The sequence below is a fragment of the Glandiceps talaboti genome, chromosome 18, assembly GCF_964340395.1.
Source record: "Glandiceps talaboti chromosome 18, keGlaTala1.1, whole genome shotgun sequence".
NCBI classification, from domain to species: domain Eukaryota; kingdom Metazoa; phylum Hemichordata; class Enteropneusta; family Spengelidae; genus Glandiceps; species Glandiceps talaboti.
In genome coordinates, this window is record NC_135566.1 from 23,099,002 (window position 1) to 23,115,487 (window position 16,486).

The 16,486-nt window shown below is 36.3% G+C and overlaps 1 protein-coding gene across 1 annotated transcript in view; it reads left to right on the forward strand.

The window, feature by feature from the left end:
- LOC144448767 (ribosomal protein S6 kinase beta-1-like) overlaps positions 1 to 16,486 on the forward strand; it is a 78,794-nt gene that overhangs the window by 21,911 nt on the left and 40,397 nt on the right. Inside the window, exons 7-9 of the mRNA XM_078139045.1 lie at positions 1,349 to 1,449; positions 7,826 to 7,916; positions 10,033 to 10,123. Coding sequence (XP_077995171.1) covers positions 1,349 to 1,449; positions 7,826 to 7,916; positions 10,033 to 10,123 — 283 coding nt within the window. The remainder of the gene's footprint in view (positions 1 to 1,348; positions 1,450 to 7,825; positions 7,917 to 10,032; positions 10,124 to 16,486) is intronic.

Here is a 16,486-nt window from a genome sequence, read left to right on the forward strand (position 1 = left end):
CTTTGTTGCATAAATCTGGCCAAGACGTTTCGCTCAGGCTTTGCAGAGCTGCCTCAGTAATCTCAGTCCATCATGGTAATTATCACTTATGTCCCATCACTTGACACAAAATTGTAATCAGAACAGTTGCTATTATGTGGAGTCATGATGGGTGAATGGTTAGCGTGACCGGCTTGGAATCTACAGGTTGCAGGTTCGAGCCCTGTCACTGCCTGCTGTTTGTTTCTGAGTGGCTAAAGTCCTTGGGCAAGATTTGAACCACGACTGTGCCTTAGTCAACCCAGCTATATAATTGGGGACCTGGTAGGATGTAGGTTGCAATGTGAAGGCTTTAATCCTATGCGCTGAAATGGCTGCAATGGATTGTATGCTCCCCTGGGAGTTGAGGAAGACTAAAGGGCTGTTGTGCCATTCTGATCCGAGCCAGGGGTAATAATTGTAAAGCGCTTTGAGCACGGAGTGGGAAAGCGCTATATAAGAACCCAACATTATTATTTGCTGTTTATTTCATTTTTTACGTATATGTCAAGTTTTTTTGTTTTTTTAGCACAACCAGGGTTTATCATTAGGATAGGTTTTCACTAGCTTCCTTGGAATGCCCAACTCCTCACAAAATTTGATATAGGCCATTGTGACCTCGGTGCACTCATCAAGGTCAGCCGCAGTTTCGATAAATATGTCAAAGTCTATACACGAGCCCTGAAGTTGTATGGTTGTTTCTGTCCATTGAGGAACAAGACGTTTTGTTGTTTTTTCGTGTTTAAGTTGTTGTCTGTACACGGGTACCAAGTGAACCATGTTATGATTGGAGTTACCGCGTGGAGCATGTTTCAATGACCGATAAGCACATTTTATCATTGTAAAGCAATGGTCTAATGTCTTGTCATGACGGGTTGCACAGTCTACATGTTGATAGTATTTGGGAAGGCCATTCCGTAAATTTGCATGGTTGAAATCTCCCAAGACAGTACAAAATGACCCAGGATAATTATTTTCATGTTTCGTAATAACGGCTGAAAGTTGATCAATAGCCAATTTAGCATTAGCACCTGGAGGCACGTACATAGCATACAATAGAACAGATCCAAATTCTCTGGGCAGATAAAATGGTCAACATTTAATGACTAAAGTTTCCAACTGCATCGGTGCACCAAGAATCATTTAATAGGAAACAGAGTCCACCACCTATAGACTTATGCACTTCATTAAATGCACGATCTTAGCGAAGTGTAAACCCAGGAGGCACTAGGACCGAATCCGGCACAGATGGATTTAGCCATGAGGATGAACTCTGAACTTTGCTATGTCTGTTGTTAATATTTACTATATATACTATTTTTGTCAACAGTTTTTATTTATCAGAAATAGTTTTAGCGCTGGAGCATTTACATACACAAGGAATTATCTACAGAGATTTAAAACCTGAAAATATCATGCTTGATGCTCAAGGTAAGGAAAGATTCTTGAAATATTACCTACGGTACAAACAAGACTTTAAAGGCTTCTATCGAACTAAGAGTGACATATTTGTCTGAAAAGTTATCTTGCAGAGCTATAATAGAGAAAAGTTATCTTGTAGAGCTATAATAGAGAAAAGTTATCTTGTAGAGCTATAATAGAGAAAAGTTACCTTGTAGAGGTATAATAGAGAAAAGTTCTCTTGCAGAGCTATAATAGAGAAAAGTTATCTTGTAGAGCTATAATAGAGAAAAGTTATCTTGTAGAGGTATAATAGAGAAAAGTTATCTTGTAGAGGTATAATAGAGAAAAGTTATCTTGTAGAGGTATAATAGAGAAAAGTTCTCTTGCAGAGCTATAATAGAGAAAAGTTATCTTGTAGAGGTATAATAGAGAAAAGTTATCTTGTAGAGGTATAATAGAGAAAAGTTCTCTTGCAGAGCTATAATAGAGAAAAGTTACCTTGTAGAGGTATAATAGAGAAAAGTTATCTTGTAGAGGTATAATAGAGAAAAGTTATCTTGTAGAGGTATAATAGAGAAAAGTTATCTTGTAGAGGTATAATAGAGAAAAGTTATCTTGTAGAGGTATAGTAGAGAAAAGTTATCTTGTAGAGGTATAATAGAGAAAAGTTATCTTGTAGAGGTATAATAGAGAAAAGTTATCTTGTAGAGGTATAATAGAGAAAAGTTATCTTGTAGAGGTATAATAGAGAAAAGTTATCTTGTAGAGGTATAATAGAGAAAAGTTCTCTTGCAGAGCTATAATAGAGAAAAGTTACCTTGTTGAGGTATAATAGAGAAAAGTTATCTTTTAGAGGTATAATAGAGAAAAGTTATCTTGTAGACGTATAATAGAGAAAAGTTCTCTTGCAGAGCTATAATAGAGAAAAGTTATCTTGCAGAGGTATAGAAAATGTTATCTTGCAGAGCTATAGAAAAGGTTACCTTGCAGAGCTATAGAAAAAGTTATCTTGTAGAGCTATTATAGAGAAAAGTTATCTTGCAGAGGTATAATAGAGAAAAGTTACCTTGCAGAGGTATAGAAAAGGTTACCTTGCAGTGCTATAGGAAAGGTTATCTTGCAGAGCTATAGAAAATGTTACATTGCAGAGCTATAGAAAAAGTTATCTTGCAGAGGTATAATGGAGAAAAGTTCTCTTGCAGAGGTATAATAGAGAAAAGTTATCTTGCAGAGGTATAGAAAATGTTATCTTGCAGAGCTATAGAAAAGGTTACCTTGCAGAGCTACAGAAAAAGTTATCTTGTAGAGCTATAATAGAGAAAAGTTACCTTGCAGAGGTATAGAAAAGGTTACCTTGCAGTGCTATAGGAAAGGGTATCTTGCAGAGCTATAGAAAATGTTACATTGCAGAGCTATAGAAAAAGTTATCTTGTAGAGCTATAATAGAGAAAGGTTATCTTGCAGAGCTATAGGAAAGGCTATCTTGCAGAGCTATAGAAAAGGTTATCTTGCAGAGCTATAGGAAAGGTTATCTTGCAGAGCTATAGGAAAGGTTATCTTGCACAGCTATAGGAAAGGTTATCTTGCAGAGCTATAGGAAAGGTTATCTTGCAGAGCTATAGAAAAGGTTATCTTGCAGAGGTGTAGGAAAGGTTATCTTGCAGAGCTGTAGGAAAGGTTATCTTGCAGAGGTATAGAAAAAGTTATCTTGCAGAGCTATAGGAAGGTTACCTTGCAGAGCTATAGAAAAAGTTATCTTGCAGAGCTATAGAAAATGTTATCTTGCAGAGGTATAGAAAAAGTTATCTTGCAGAGCTATAGGAAGGTTACCTTGCAGAGCTATAGGAAGGTTACCTTGCAGAGCTATAGAAAATGTTATCTTGCAGAGCTATAGAAAATGTTATCTTGCAGAGCTATAGAAAAAGTTATCTTGCAGAGCTATAGAAAAGTTACATTTTGCAGTATTACTTGCATTAATTACTCACCTGCTTGTTGCTCAGAGTTGGCAACTAATAGATTATCTAGATGGATATTAATAAACATAAATATTTATTAAATCGATATAAATAATTATTATCACTCATAATTTTTTTTGAATTTTTTATGAGTCAGCACATTTGCAAAAAATTGATGTAGCTTGAGACATTAATTTATATAGTGTGGTGGTTGACACACAACTTCTTGGTTAATGTAATGGTAGTTTGTGTGTACTTTTCATTCTAAAGTAATTTAGCTATAACTTAAGTGTTCATATCATTTTTACCTCCCGTAAGGGTACGGGGGGTATTAAAATACAAATGTCTGTCTGTCTGTCTGTGTGTCTGTGTGTCTGTCTGTCTGTCTGTCTGTCTGTCTGTCTGTGTCTGTGTCATCATTTTCTAAAATTCGGCTGGCTCAATTGTAATGAAATTTGGATTATATAATCTTTAGGGTAATAGCTAGACCTGATTAGGTTTTCAGCCAGATCTGTTAATGTTTAATTAGAGAAATTTGCATATTAATGAAATCAAATAATTAAGCAACATCTTAAGACTGTATACTTCAATTTCAATATAATTTAGTATATTCGTTATAACAACATACATTTGTCCTATAAAATTTGATGATGTACCTTACAGCATTAACGAATAATTTGCATAATTATTTATTTTTGGTAATTAGGCTATATCTTAAGAATGCATACTTCATATTCAACATAATTTAGTACATACGTTAACCATAAGAAAACACATATGTCCTATAAAGTTAGTTGATGTACCTTACAGTGTTAATGAATAATTTGCATAATTAATGATTTTCGGTAATTAGGCTATATCATAAGAATACATACTTCAATTTCAATATAATTCAGTACACATGTTAACAATAACAATCACACATGTCCTGTAAAGCTTGTTGATGTACCTTTCAGTGTTAATGAATAATTTGCATAATTAATTATTCTTGGTAATTAGGTTATATCTTATGACTGCATACTTCAATTTCAATACAATTCAGTACATACATTAACCATAACAAATTGTGTATGTCCTATAAAGTTAGTTGATGTACCTTACAGTGTTAATGAATAATTTGCATAATTAATGATTTTCAGTCATTAGGCTATATCTTAAGACTGCATGCTTCAATTTCAATACAAATTAGTACATAATGTTAACCACAACAAAGCAGGTACGTCCTATAAAATTTGGTGCTATAGCGTACAGTTTTAATGAAAAATTTGCATAATTAATGATTTTAGGTAACTACGTTGTATCTTAAAAATGCAAGCTTCAAATTTCATATAATATGGTACATATATCAACCATAATAATACGCACCTGTCCTATGAAGTTCGTTGCTACAACTTTTACCTTTTAATGAGTATTTTGAATAATGAACGATATTCAGTAATTAAGCAGTATCATGCACTCTTCAAATTCCGTATAATTTGGCACATACATTAACTTAAGAAAGCACGCTGGTCCAAAAACAAAGCCTGTTACCATAGTTTTTTTTATTTTAATGAGTTATTTGCATAATTAGTGATTCCCTTACGGGAGGCATTCAGTTTAAATCTGGTAGATTGATCATGTTCAATATAACAGTCTTAAAACTGGATGGTAAGTTATGCAATAATGCCTTACTGAGGAGCCTTGTTCTGGCATACAGATTCACAATGGCGGCCTTGTCAACATTGTTTGATGACTTCACAACCCACAAATCATGTATTAATCAGCACATACAATGTGTATTTATGATTATATTGAATAAACATTATAACAGGAAATTTGCAAGTTCAAGTTGTCAAATTACGGTCTATACTAATGACTGTGGCTATGTTGTGTCTGTGTCAAACTGTCTGTGTCTGTGTCTATTTCTGGCAAGGTGGGTTCCAATAATTGAAACAACAAATTTTCAGGACTGAAATTTTAGTTTATATTGAAGTTGTCAAGAAAATGATTATGGGTATGTACATACGTCTGTCACAGTGTTTATTTACTGTGGCTGGCAAAGTGGGTTCACATTTTTAAAGACTAAACTTTTAGTTTATATCCACTATCTGTGCCAAAATTGGCATCTGTACCGTATGTGGTCCATAAAACTTATGGATTTCAATTTGACGTGTAGTTAGAAAATGACTTAGAATGAGGTGTATTACATGTTACACTGTACAGCTGTATAGTGTGCTAGGGGTAGGGCTTCAATGGCCTTTAATGTATTTGTACAGTATCTGATAGCATCGATAAGAATTCTAAAATATTAGGCCTAATAAAAAAAATTGTGTGGTTCCGATTGCGCTCAAATTTAGAATAGGTGGGGTAGGTAGAATTTTTAGAACAACTGAACTAATAGGCATGGCAAAGTGTCTGTCTGTCTGTTTGTGTGTATAAACAACTTAAAGTCAAAAACCACTGGACTGATTGCTATGATATTTGGTGGGTGTAATACTTTGGGTGTTGAGTTGGGAAATTGTTCAAATCAAAATGATCTTACCACTGATGTGTAATTTGGGTCAAAAAATGTGATTTTTGGTAAAAAATACTTATATCTCAAAAAGTACTTAGTCAATGAGACTGAAACTTGGCGAGATATACCATGGCAACGCAACTTTGGTTTCTTCATGATACTTTGACACAATACATGCCACATAACGTTTATAAAATATATATTTCTGTACAGACAAATACCCACCTTTGTATTTACTTTTGGGTTACTCTCTGCTTCCCCTTGATATTGCTGAGTTTGATAAATTTGTGCTCTCTGCACCCTGTGGTCCACCTCTCAGTGATCACATGACCCTGACTAGCCAATACCCAGGACTCCTTGGAAAGGTGGCGAATTTTCGTACGAAAGCCCAAGACTCTGTGAGTTTTATCCTCTTGTGCCGAGTTTACATGAGTTATCCCCTATTGAGTGGTGAACACTTTGCTGAACGTCTGTCACCATGGATTTCCATATTCCTGAGACTCTAATGAAGAATTTGATATATATATTATGCTGGTTATTTTCCGGTTGTGGTTAATGTCAGAAACATCCGCCCTGCTGCATCACTACATTTTTACACAGAATCTGAGCAGTCAAGTCAGTAGGACGTCCTCTATGGTGTATATGTAAAGAGTGTAGATGAGTTCATGGCATTCAGATTAGGTGTAAAAAAAATAAAAATTGTGTGGTTCCGATTACGTTCAATTTTGAAATAGATGGGGTAGGTAGATTGTTTATTTTATTTTATTTTATTTTTTTTTTTCATGTGAGCGTCTAGTTCAGGTTTTCCATTGTTTTCCAAAGTGTCTCTCTGTTGTTTATTTCTTCCTATCAGATGTACAGCCATTACAGATTGGAAGAACAGTTTTAGATTGTCTTTTTAAGTTGATGTCAGTTTCCGCACCCACTATTTCTTGCAAGATTTCACGATTTTTGTGCTTTTATTATTATTTTTCTTGCATACGTAAAAAAAAGTTTAGGGTTGTCTTGAAAAACTAGGTGGGGTCAGGTAACAGGAACCAGACAACTTTTTTTATTTGGCCTTATGACAATTATTTCAAAATGAGTACAGTAGTGTTTGGAACTGTGTCTTAGAATGCAGAAGACTTGGTTTTGATAAGCTGATATAATTTTTACAATTGATGAAAACCAACCACCTTTTAAGCTAATGTTACACTTGTTAATAATTAGCACAACTGAACTGATAAGGTTCAGTAGTGCTATAGGCATGGCAAAGTGTCTGTCTGTCTGTGTGGATGTGTGTGTGTGTGTGTGTGTGTGTGTGTGTGTGTGTGTGTGTGTGTGTGTGTGTGTGTGTGTGTGTGTGTGTGTGAACAACTTAAAGTCAAAAAGCGCTGGACTGATTGCCATGATATTTGATGGGTATATTACCTTGGGTGTCTAGTTGGGAAATTGTTCAAATCAAAATGATCTTACCACCATGTGTGATTTGGGTAAAAAAAATGTGATTTTTGGTCAAAAAACTTAAACACAAACACTACAGTATAGTTTGGTTAAATAAGAACATCATCTGGTAGGCAAGTAAGTATACACTAAAAAATGTATGCAAATACCCCTGGCAACAATGACTGCCCATAGCAACAGCCAAACTGTGGTGTATTTCACAAAGATAACAGGGATTCTTAGACAAATGAACAAACTTTTGAAAAGTATATACAAATATGCCTAGCAACAAGACCACACCTATAGTAACAGCCAAATGATCACATATATTACAAAGATAACAACAGGGTTGGATAGGTAGCTGGATAATCATTCAGCAAATGAACACATATACCTAGCATGGATCAGCATGTAGGTAAACATTTTAAAAAACTGTATAGTTGTGCTATAACGCCATTGGTGCTATTTTTCCTTAGGCTAATGGGTTGTTTTTCTGTGTGGTTTAAACATTGTGTTTTGATGAACTTGACAGGTCATGTAGTACTGACAGATTTTGGCCTATGCAAAGAATCTGTAGAAGATGGCACCATGACACATACATTCTGTGGTACAATTGAGTACATGTAAGTATTAACACTAATTCTACTATTTATTACACATATCTTCATTCATGTTGAATAATCAAGGCATTATGACTATGATATCTATCTCTCCGTCAACTGCCTCCATCACCAAATTTAACTTTGAAGTTGTTGAAAGGTACTTTCACACATTTTTGAAAGCAAAGCAGTCAAAATATTGACAGTGAAAAGGCTATGTTTGTGATAAGCCCTACTGGTAGTGGAAAGTTAATTTTCTACAGTAAACACAACGATACACCCCATTGGGCATTAAGTTGTAGGTGGCAGCCACTCAGGTGAACCGTTTGTGGGCAATCTAAGAGATATGAAAAGATAACAATGGGGATGGATAGGCAAGTGAATAAACATTTGATAGCGTGTATGCCTAGCAGATGATTGCCTAGGCCAGCTACAAGACCACACCCATAGCAACAGCTAGTTAATGGTGTGTATTGCAAAGATAACATATGGAATGGTTATGCAAGTGGATAAATGTTTTTATAATTTACACAATATATGTCGAGCAAATCGACCATGTCCACAGCAACAGCCAAAAAGTAGTCTCCCTTATTACACGTAAGGTAGGAGTAATGGGGTGTAGTCAGACATTGATATATAAATGCAAATGTACATAGCAACCAAGAACACACCCACAGCAACAGCCAAAAAGTAGTGGCCCTTATTACATGTAAGGTAGGAGTAATGGGGTGTAGTCAGACATTGATATATAAATGCAAATGTACATAGCAACCAAGAACACACCCACAGCAACAGCCAAAAAGTATTGGCCCTTATTACATGTATTAAAGGTAGGAGTAATGGGGTGTAGTCAGACATTGATATATAATTAATTAGGGTCTCTGCTGGTTATGTGTCTATGGGTTAGTCTGTGCTGGTTATGTATGTTAGGGTTAGTTAGGGTCTGTACTGGTTATAATAATAATAATAATAATAATAAATTCTTATCAGCGCATTACGCAACAGCCTCAATGCGCTTTACAATACTGAGAAAAAAAAAAAAAAAAAAAAAAAGCGAAAAAAAAGCACAAACTTGATTTGCATAGAAATCAAAACCAAAACCAAAAATTTGACGTTCACTATTGATTACTATTAAAAGTACAATATGTCCTGAACGTTTGTAGACAAGAGTATGGCACAAACTTAATTTGAAAAAAAACCAAAAAAACAACAACAACAACTTGGAATTCACTAAAAAACAAAACTTATTGATTACTGCATATAAAAGTATAGTATGTTCTAAAAGTTTGTAAACAAGTATGTCTTTAGTTGGGACTTGAATGTTTCGATCGATACCGCTCTCCTAATGTGAATTGGGAGAGAGTTCCATAACTTAGGACCGGCAACAGAGAAGGGCGCGATCTCCGTACGTGGTAGTTGCAACACGTGGAATGGCAAGTGTAAGATGAGTACTAGAACGTAGGGCACGTGTTGGCTTGTATATGGGTATTAGTTCAATGATGTAGGATGGTGACAGTTTGTTGACAGCCTTGTAGGTGACGAGCAAGATTTTGTATGCAATACGCAATACGTTGACGTACATGGTTATGTGTGTTAGGGTTAGTTAAGGTCTGTACTGGTTATGTGTATTAGGGTTAGTTAGGGTCTGTACTGGTTATGTGTGTTAGGGTTAGTTAAGGTCTGTACTGGTTATGTGTGTTAGGGTTAGTTAGGGTCTGTGCTGGTTATGTGTGTTAGGGTTAGTTAAGGTCTGTACTGGTTATGTGTGTTAGGGTTAGTTAAGGTCTGTACTGGTTATGTGTGTTAGGGTTAGTTAAGGTCTGTACTGGTTATGTGTGTTAGGGTTAGTTAAGGTCTGTACTGGTTATGTGTGTTAGGGTTAGTTAGGGTCTGTACTGGTTATGTTTAGCTACATGAACACTCAATTTCAACCAAATGTTTTAATCAATATTTGAAAATGTACACTTTTAAGTTTCCGAACTTCAAGATGAAAATGATGGTGTAAAATTACATCACAAAGAATGAACAGCATACAGATAATGTAAAGGATGCTTTTCCTACTTGAAGACTAATCCTACAAACTGAGGCACTTATTCTTATCATATTTCTATACTATCTTGATGTATTTGTTATGTTCTAGGGCACCAGAGATATTGACAAGGAGTGGGCATGGCAAGGCAGTTGACTGGTGGAGTTTAGGTGCTTTAATGTATGACATGTTGACTGGTGCTGTGAGTACAATCCTGAAAGTTATAATGATAATATACAAACAAAGAGATTTACTTTTGGTAAATTTTGGAGTTTGAAATTCTGACCTCTTATGAATTCCAACATTGATCTAATGTATGTGCACTGTACTAAAATGCAAAACCTTTTGTAGGTCAAACTGATTAGAAATGGGTTTTGTTTGGAATCATCATGTAATAAGAGCTAGTGGAACACTACATGCTGGTGTGTTGCAAGAAATTGCTATGCATCAATGCAAAAGGTTGACTTAGAGAGCACACTGTAGGTGTAAGCCAATGTCCTAATTTTTAATTATAATTAACTTGTGAACTCCGAAGAGGGTGCGGGAGTTGTTGTGTCAAGAACAGTACACCTATCATATAGTTATAAATTAAGAGGACAAACTGTAAGTCAGTGATGTTGTAGCATCGTGGCAGTAAACTAAGTCAGTGGTGTTGTAGTATCATGGCAGTGAACTAAGTCAGTGATGTTGTAGTATCATGGCAGTAACAGTGGTGTTGTAGTATGGCAATAAACTAAGTCAGTGATGTTGTAGCATCATGGCAGTAAACTAAGTCAGTGGTTGTGTAGTAACATGGCAGTAAACTAAGTCAGTGATGTAGCATCGTGGCAGTAAACTAAGTCTGGTGTTGTAGTATGGCAATAAACTAAGTCAGTGGTGTTGTAGTATCATAGCAGTAAACTAAGTCAGTGATGTCGTATCATGGTAGTAAACAAAGTCAGTGGTGTTGTAGTATCATGGTAGTAAACTATGTCTGTGGTGTTGTAGTATCATAGCAGTAACAGTGGCGTTGTAGTATCACGGCAGTAAACTAAGTCAGTGATGTAGTATCATGGCAGTAAACTGTAAGTCAGTGGTTGTGTAGTATCATGGCAGTAAACTAAGTCAGTGGTGTTGTAGTATCATGGCAGTAAACTAAGTCAGTGGTATCATGGCAGTAAGCTAAGTCAGTGGTGTTGTAGTATCATAGTAAACTAAGTCAGTGGTGTTGTAGTATCATAGCAGTAACAGTGGCATTGTAGTATCATGGCAGTAAACTAAGTCAGTGGTGTTGTAGTATCATGGCAGTAAACTAAGTTAGTGGTGTTGTAGTATCATAGTAAACTAAGTCAGTGATGTTGTAGTATCATAGCAGTAACAGTGGTGTTGTAGTATCATAACAGTAAACTAAGTCAGTGGTTGTGTAGTATCATGGCAGTAAACTAAGTCAGTGATGTTGTAGCATCGTGGCAGTAAACTAAGTCAGTGGTGTTGTAGTATCATGGCAGTGAACTAAGTCAGTCGTTGTGTAGTATCATGGTAGTAAACAAAGTCAGTGGTGTTGTAGTATCATGGCAGTAAACTAAGTCAGTGGTGTTGTAGTATCATGGCAGTAAACTAAGTCAGTGGCTGTGTAGTATCATGGCAGTGAACTAAGTCAGTGGTTGTGTAGTAACATGGCAGTAAACTAAGTCAGTGATGTAGCATCGTGGCAGTAAACTAAGTCAGTGGTGTTGTAGTATCATGGCAGTGAACTAAGTCAGTGGTGTTGTAGTATCATGGTAGTAAACTAAGTCAGTGGTGTTGTAGTATCATGGCAGTGAACTAAGTCAGTGGTTGTGTAGTATCATGGTAGTAAACAAAGTCAGTGGTGTTGTAGTATCATGGTAGTAAACTAAGTCAGTGATGTTGTAGCATCGTGGCAGTAAACAAAGTCAGTGGTGTTGTAGTATCATGGCAGTGAACTAAGTCAGTGGTGTTGTAGTATCATGATAGTAAACTAAGTCAGTGGTGTTGTAGTATGGCAATAAACTAAGTCAGTGATGTTGTAGTATCACGGCAGTAAACTAAGTCAGTGATGTAGTATCATGGCAGTAAACTGTAAGTCAGTGGTTGTGTAGTATCATGGCAGTAAACTAAGTCAGTGGTGTAGTATCATGGCAGTAAACTAAGTCAGTGGTATCATGGCAGTAAGCTAAGTCAGTGGTGTTGTAGTATCATAGTAAACTAAGTCAGTGGTGTTGTAGTATCATAGCAGTAACAGTGGCATTGTAGTATCATGGCAGTAAACTAAGTCAGTGGTGTTGTAGTATCATGGCAGTAAACTAAGTTAGTGATGTTGTAGTATCATAGTAAACTAAGTCAGTGATGTTGTAGTATCATAGCAGTAACAGTGGTGTTGTAGTATCATAACAGTAAACTAAGTCAGTGGTGTTGTAGTATCATAGCAGTAAACTAAGTCAGTGGTTGTGTAGTATCATGGCAGTAAACTAAGTCAGTGATGTAGCATCGTGGCAGTAAACTAAGTCAGTGGTGTTATAGTATCATGGCAGTGAACTAAGTCAGTGGTGTTGTAGTATCATGGCAGTAAACTAAGTCAGTGGTGTTGTAGCATCGTGGCAGTAAACTAAGTCAGTGGTGTTGTAGTATCATGGCAGTGAACTAAGTCAGTCGTTGTGTAGTATCATGGTAGTAAACAAAGTCAGTGGTGTTGTAGTATCATGGCAGTAAACTAAGTCAGTGGTGTTGTAGTATCATGGCAGTAAACTAAGTCAGTGGCTGTGTAGTATCATGGCAGTGAACTAAGTCAGTGGTTGTGTAGTAGCATGGCAGTAAACTAAGTCAGTGATGTTGTAGCATCGTGGCAGTAAACTAAGTCAGTGGTGTTGTAGTATCATGGCAGTAAACTAAGTCAGTGGTGTTGTAGCATCGTGGCAGTAAACTAAGTCAGTGGTGTTGTAGTATCATGGCAGTGAACTAAGTCAGTGGTTGTGTAGTATCATGGTAGTAAACAAAGTCAGTGGTGTTGTAGTATCATGGCAGTAAACTAAGTCAGTGATGTTGTAGTATCGTGGCAGTAAACTAAGTCAGTGGTGTTGTAGTATGGCAATAAACTAAGTCAGTGGTGTTGTAGTATCATGGTAGTAAACAAAGTCAGTGGTGTTGTAGTATCATGGCAGTAAACTAAGTCAGTGATGTTGTAGTATCGTGGCAGTAAACTAAGTCAGTGGTGTTGTAGTATGGCAATAAACTAAGTCAGTGGTGTTGTAGTATCATGGTAGTAAACTATGTCTGTGGTGTTGTAGTATCATAGCAGTAAACTAAGTCAGTGGCTGTGTAGTATCATGGCAGTAAACTAAGTCAGTGGTGTTGTAGTATCATGGCAGTAACACTGGCGTTGTAGTATCATGGCAGTAACAGTGGCGTTGTAGTATCATGGCAGTAACAGTGGCGTTGTGGTATCATGGTAGTAAACTATGTCTGTGGTGTTGTAGTATCATAGCAGTAACAGTGGCGTTGTAGTATCATGGCAGTTAACTAAGTCAGTGGTGTTGTAGTATCATGGCAGTAAACTATGTCTGTGGTGTTGTAGTATCATAGCAGTAACAGTGGCGTTGTAGTATCATGGCAGTAAACTAAGTCAGTGGTGTTGTAGTATCATGGCAGTAAACTAAGTCAGTGATGTTGTAGTATCATAGCAGTAACAGTGGTGTTGAAGTATCATAGCAGTAAACTAAGTCAGTGGTGTTGTAGTATCATAGTAAATTAAGTCTGTGATGTAGTATCATAGCAGTAACAGTGGTGTTGTAGTATCATGGCAGTAAACTAAGTCAGTGGTGTTGTAGTATCATGGCAGGAAACTAAGTCAGTGGCTGTGTAGTATCATGGCAGTAAACTAAGTCAGTGATGTTGTAGTATCATAGTAAACTAAGTCAGTGATGTAGTATCATAGCAGTAACAGTGGTGTTGTATCATAACAGTAAGCTAAGTCAGTGGCTGTGTAGTATCATGGCAGTAAACTAAGTCAGTGGTTGTGTAGTATCATGACAGTAAACTAAGTCAGTGGTGTTGTAGTATCATAGCAGTAAACTAAGTCAGTGGTGTTGTAGTATCATGGCAGTAAACTAAGTTAGTGATGTTGTAGTATCATAGCAGTAAACTAAGTCAGTGGTTGTGTAGTATCATGGCAGTAAACTAAGTCAGTGATGTTGTAGTATCATAGCAGTAAACTAAGTCAGTGGTGTTGTAGTATCATAGCAGTAAACTAAGTCAGTGGTTGTGTAGTATCATGGCAGTAAACTAAGTCAGTGATGTTGTAGTATCATGACAGTAAACTAAGTCAGTGATGTTGTAGTATCATAGCAGTAAACTAAGTCAGTGATGTTGTAGTATCATAGCAGTAAACTAAGTCAGTGATGTTGTAGTATCATAGCAGTAAACTAAGTCAGTGGTGTTGTTGTAGTATCATAGCAGTAAACTGTAAGTCAGTGGTGTAGTATCATAATAAACTAAGTCAGTGGTTGTGTAGTATCATGACAGTAAACTTAGTCAGTGGTTGTGTAGTATCATGGCAGTGAACTAAGTCAGTGGTGTTGTATCATGGCAGTAAACTAAGTCAGTGGTGTTGTAGTATCATAGCAGTAAACTAAGTCAGTGATGTTGTAGTATCATGGCAGTAAACTGAGTTAGTGATGTTGTAGTATCATAGCAGTAAACTAAGTCAGTGGTGTTGTTGTAGTATCATAGCAGTAAACTTTAAGTCAGTAGTGTTGTAGTATCATAGCAGTAAACTGTAAGTCAGTGTGTTGTAGTATCATAGTAGTAGAGTAAGTCAGTGTTGTTGTAGTATCATGGCAGTAAACTGTAAGGAACGGGGATGGCTATGACGTAAAATCTTACTCAACTTGCATCTGCCATGTGGTTTCTCAGACTTCAGCCGACTTTGATAAAATTTGTTGAACTGACACTACCAAAACTAAAATAAATTGTTTCCATTGATGTATCTACCATAGGAAAGCCTATGATATAAGATATAAGGAAACTTTATTATGTCTGTTCAGATAAATTAATTAATTGTGGCCAGAAAAGAATACAAAACTACAATAATACACATTAACAGTAATACACCTGATATAAACCACCTAATGTAAGGAAATGAACATACATAAAATGTACACTGAAGTTTAAAAGTCAACAAGGAGGATGTTCACAACAAATACACAGATTTGTGAAGCTGAAAATAAAATGTGTGAAAGGCGCACTCACTTAAAAAAAGTATGAAGTGTCTAATGTACATCAAATCATGTAATCAACAACAGATTTGTGCGAAATGTGAATTCGTTCCCCAGATATTTTGATATGCCAGACCCAAACCAGAGAAAGTGAAAGCCCCGAGACATTTCACTGGTATGACATCTCTTTCTAATAACTGCCAAAAATAAAAAAATAAAATAAATTACAGATAAAGTGACAATACCCACATAAAGTGACAATATAATGTACCTCGTGTTATGCTTGCAGTTGGGTTTCATCAAATAATACACTGACTTTTATTTATGTCGACCACACTACAGGTGTAATATTATTTGATGCATGTTTTGGTCTGTTAAAGAAGTTACAGTATGTATAGGGCATTCAGATATTTACACTTGTTAAAAGGAAAGGTCCAGCCAGCTACATGTATTATAACTTCTGATGGTTAATTATTTACATTGCTTAACTTTTTAGCTCTGCAGTTGGTAACAGTTGATCATGAGTGAAGCTTAAAGTGTTCATGCAAAGGTTGATAATTTTTTTTCGTAATTATGTTTATTTTGCCATACAAATAAATGAAATTGCATTCATACCTCTAAATATTGCGCGCATTGGCAAGAAAGTCGCAAAAATACTTGCCCCCTTAATCCCCTGTGCTTCGACTAACTTCGGCACCTCAACCAGCTCACGAAAGGTGTCGAGGTCCCACGTGTTACAAAAGCCTTCTAAGCCTTTGTGTAATGTTTACTTATGAATTACTAATTACGCTTGCTATATAGTATTATCTGTAACTGTACATATTGTGGTGTACCAGTTTAGTCTTCCGACAACAATGGTTCCTTGGTGTTTTGTCGGCAGCACCCGCAGTGAACAGCACTACTCAGTTATATCACACATTTCCGAGTGATATAACTGAGTAGGTAATAATGGGTGAAGGCAGTTGAAATCACGTAAAAACTGGACAGTGACGCCATACAGTGAAAGCCGGTAAATGTTACCGGGGCCGGGGTTCTCCACGCCACCGGTGTAGCCATGATCAAAGCGAAAAAAGGAAGACAAATAAAATAATTTGAAATGATGTTTTCAAGAAAGCAAGTTAGCTCCATAAAATATTTTCACTACGATAGCATTTGTTTTTAAACAATGCGTAGTCCGATTGTATGTTTTGATTTCCATGTTGCTGGGAGTCGATCGTTTCCATTGTGATACATCACATACATCGTCGGAATCATATCAAAGTAAAAGCAACGCTCATTATAATGTTGCTATTTTTGTTTCCATTGTTTTGTCTACCTGAACAATTACTGTGTCATGCCAATCACATGTCAAAAGT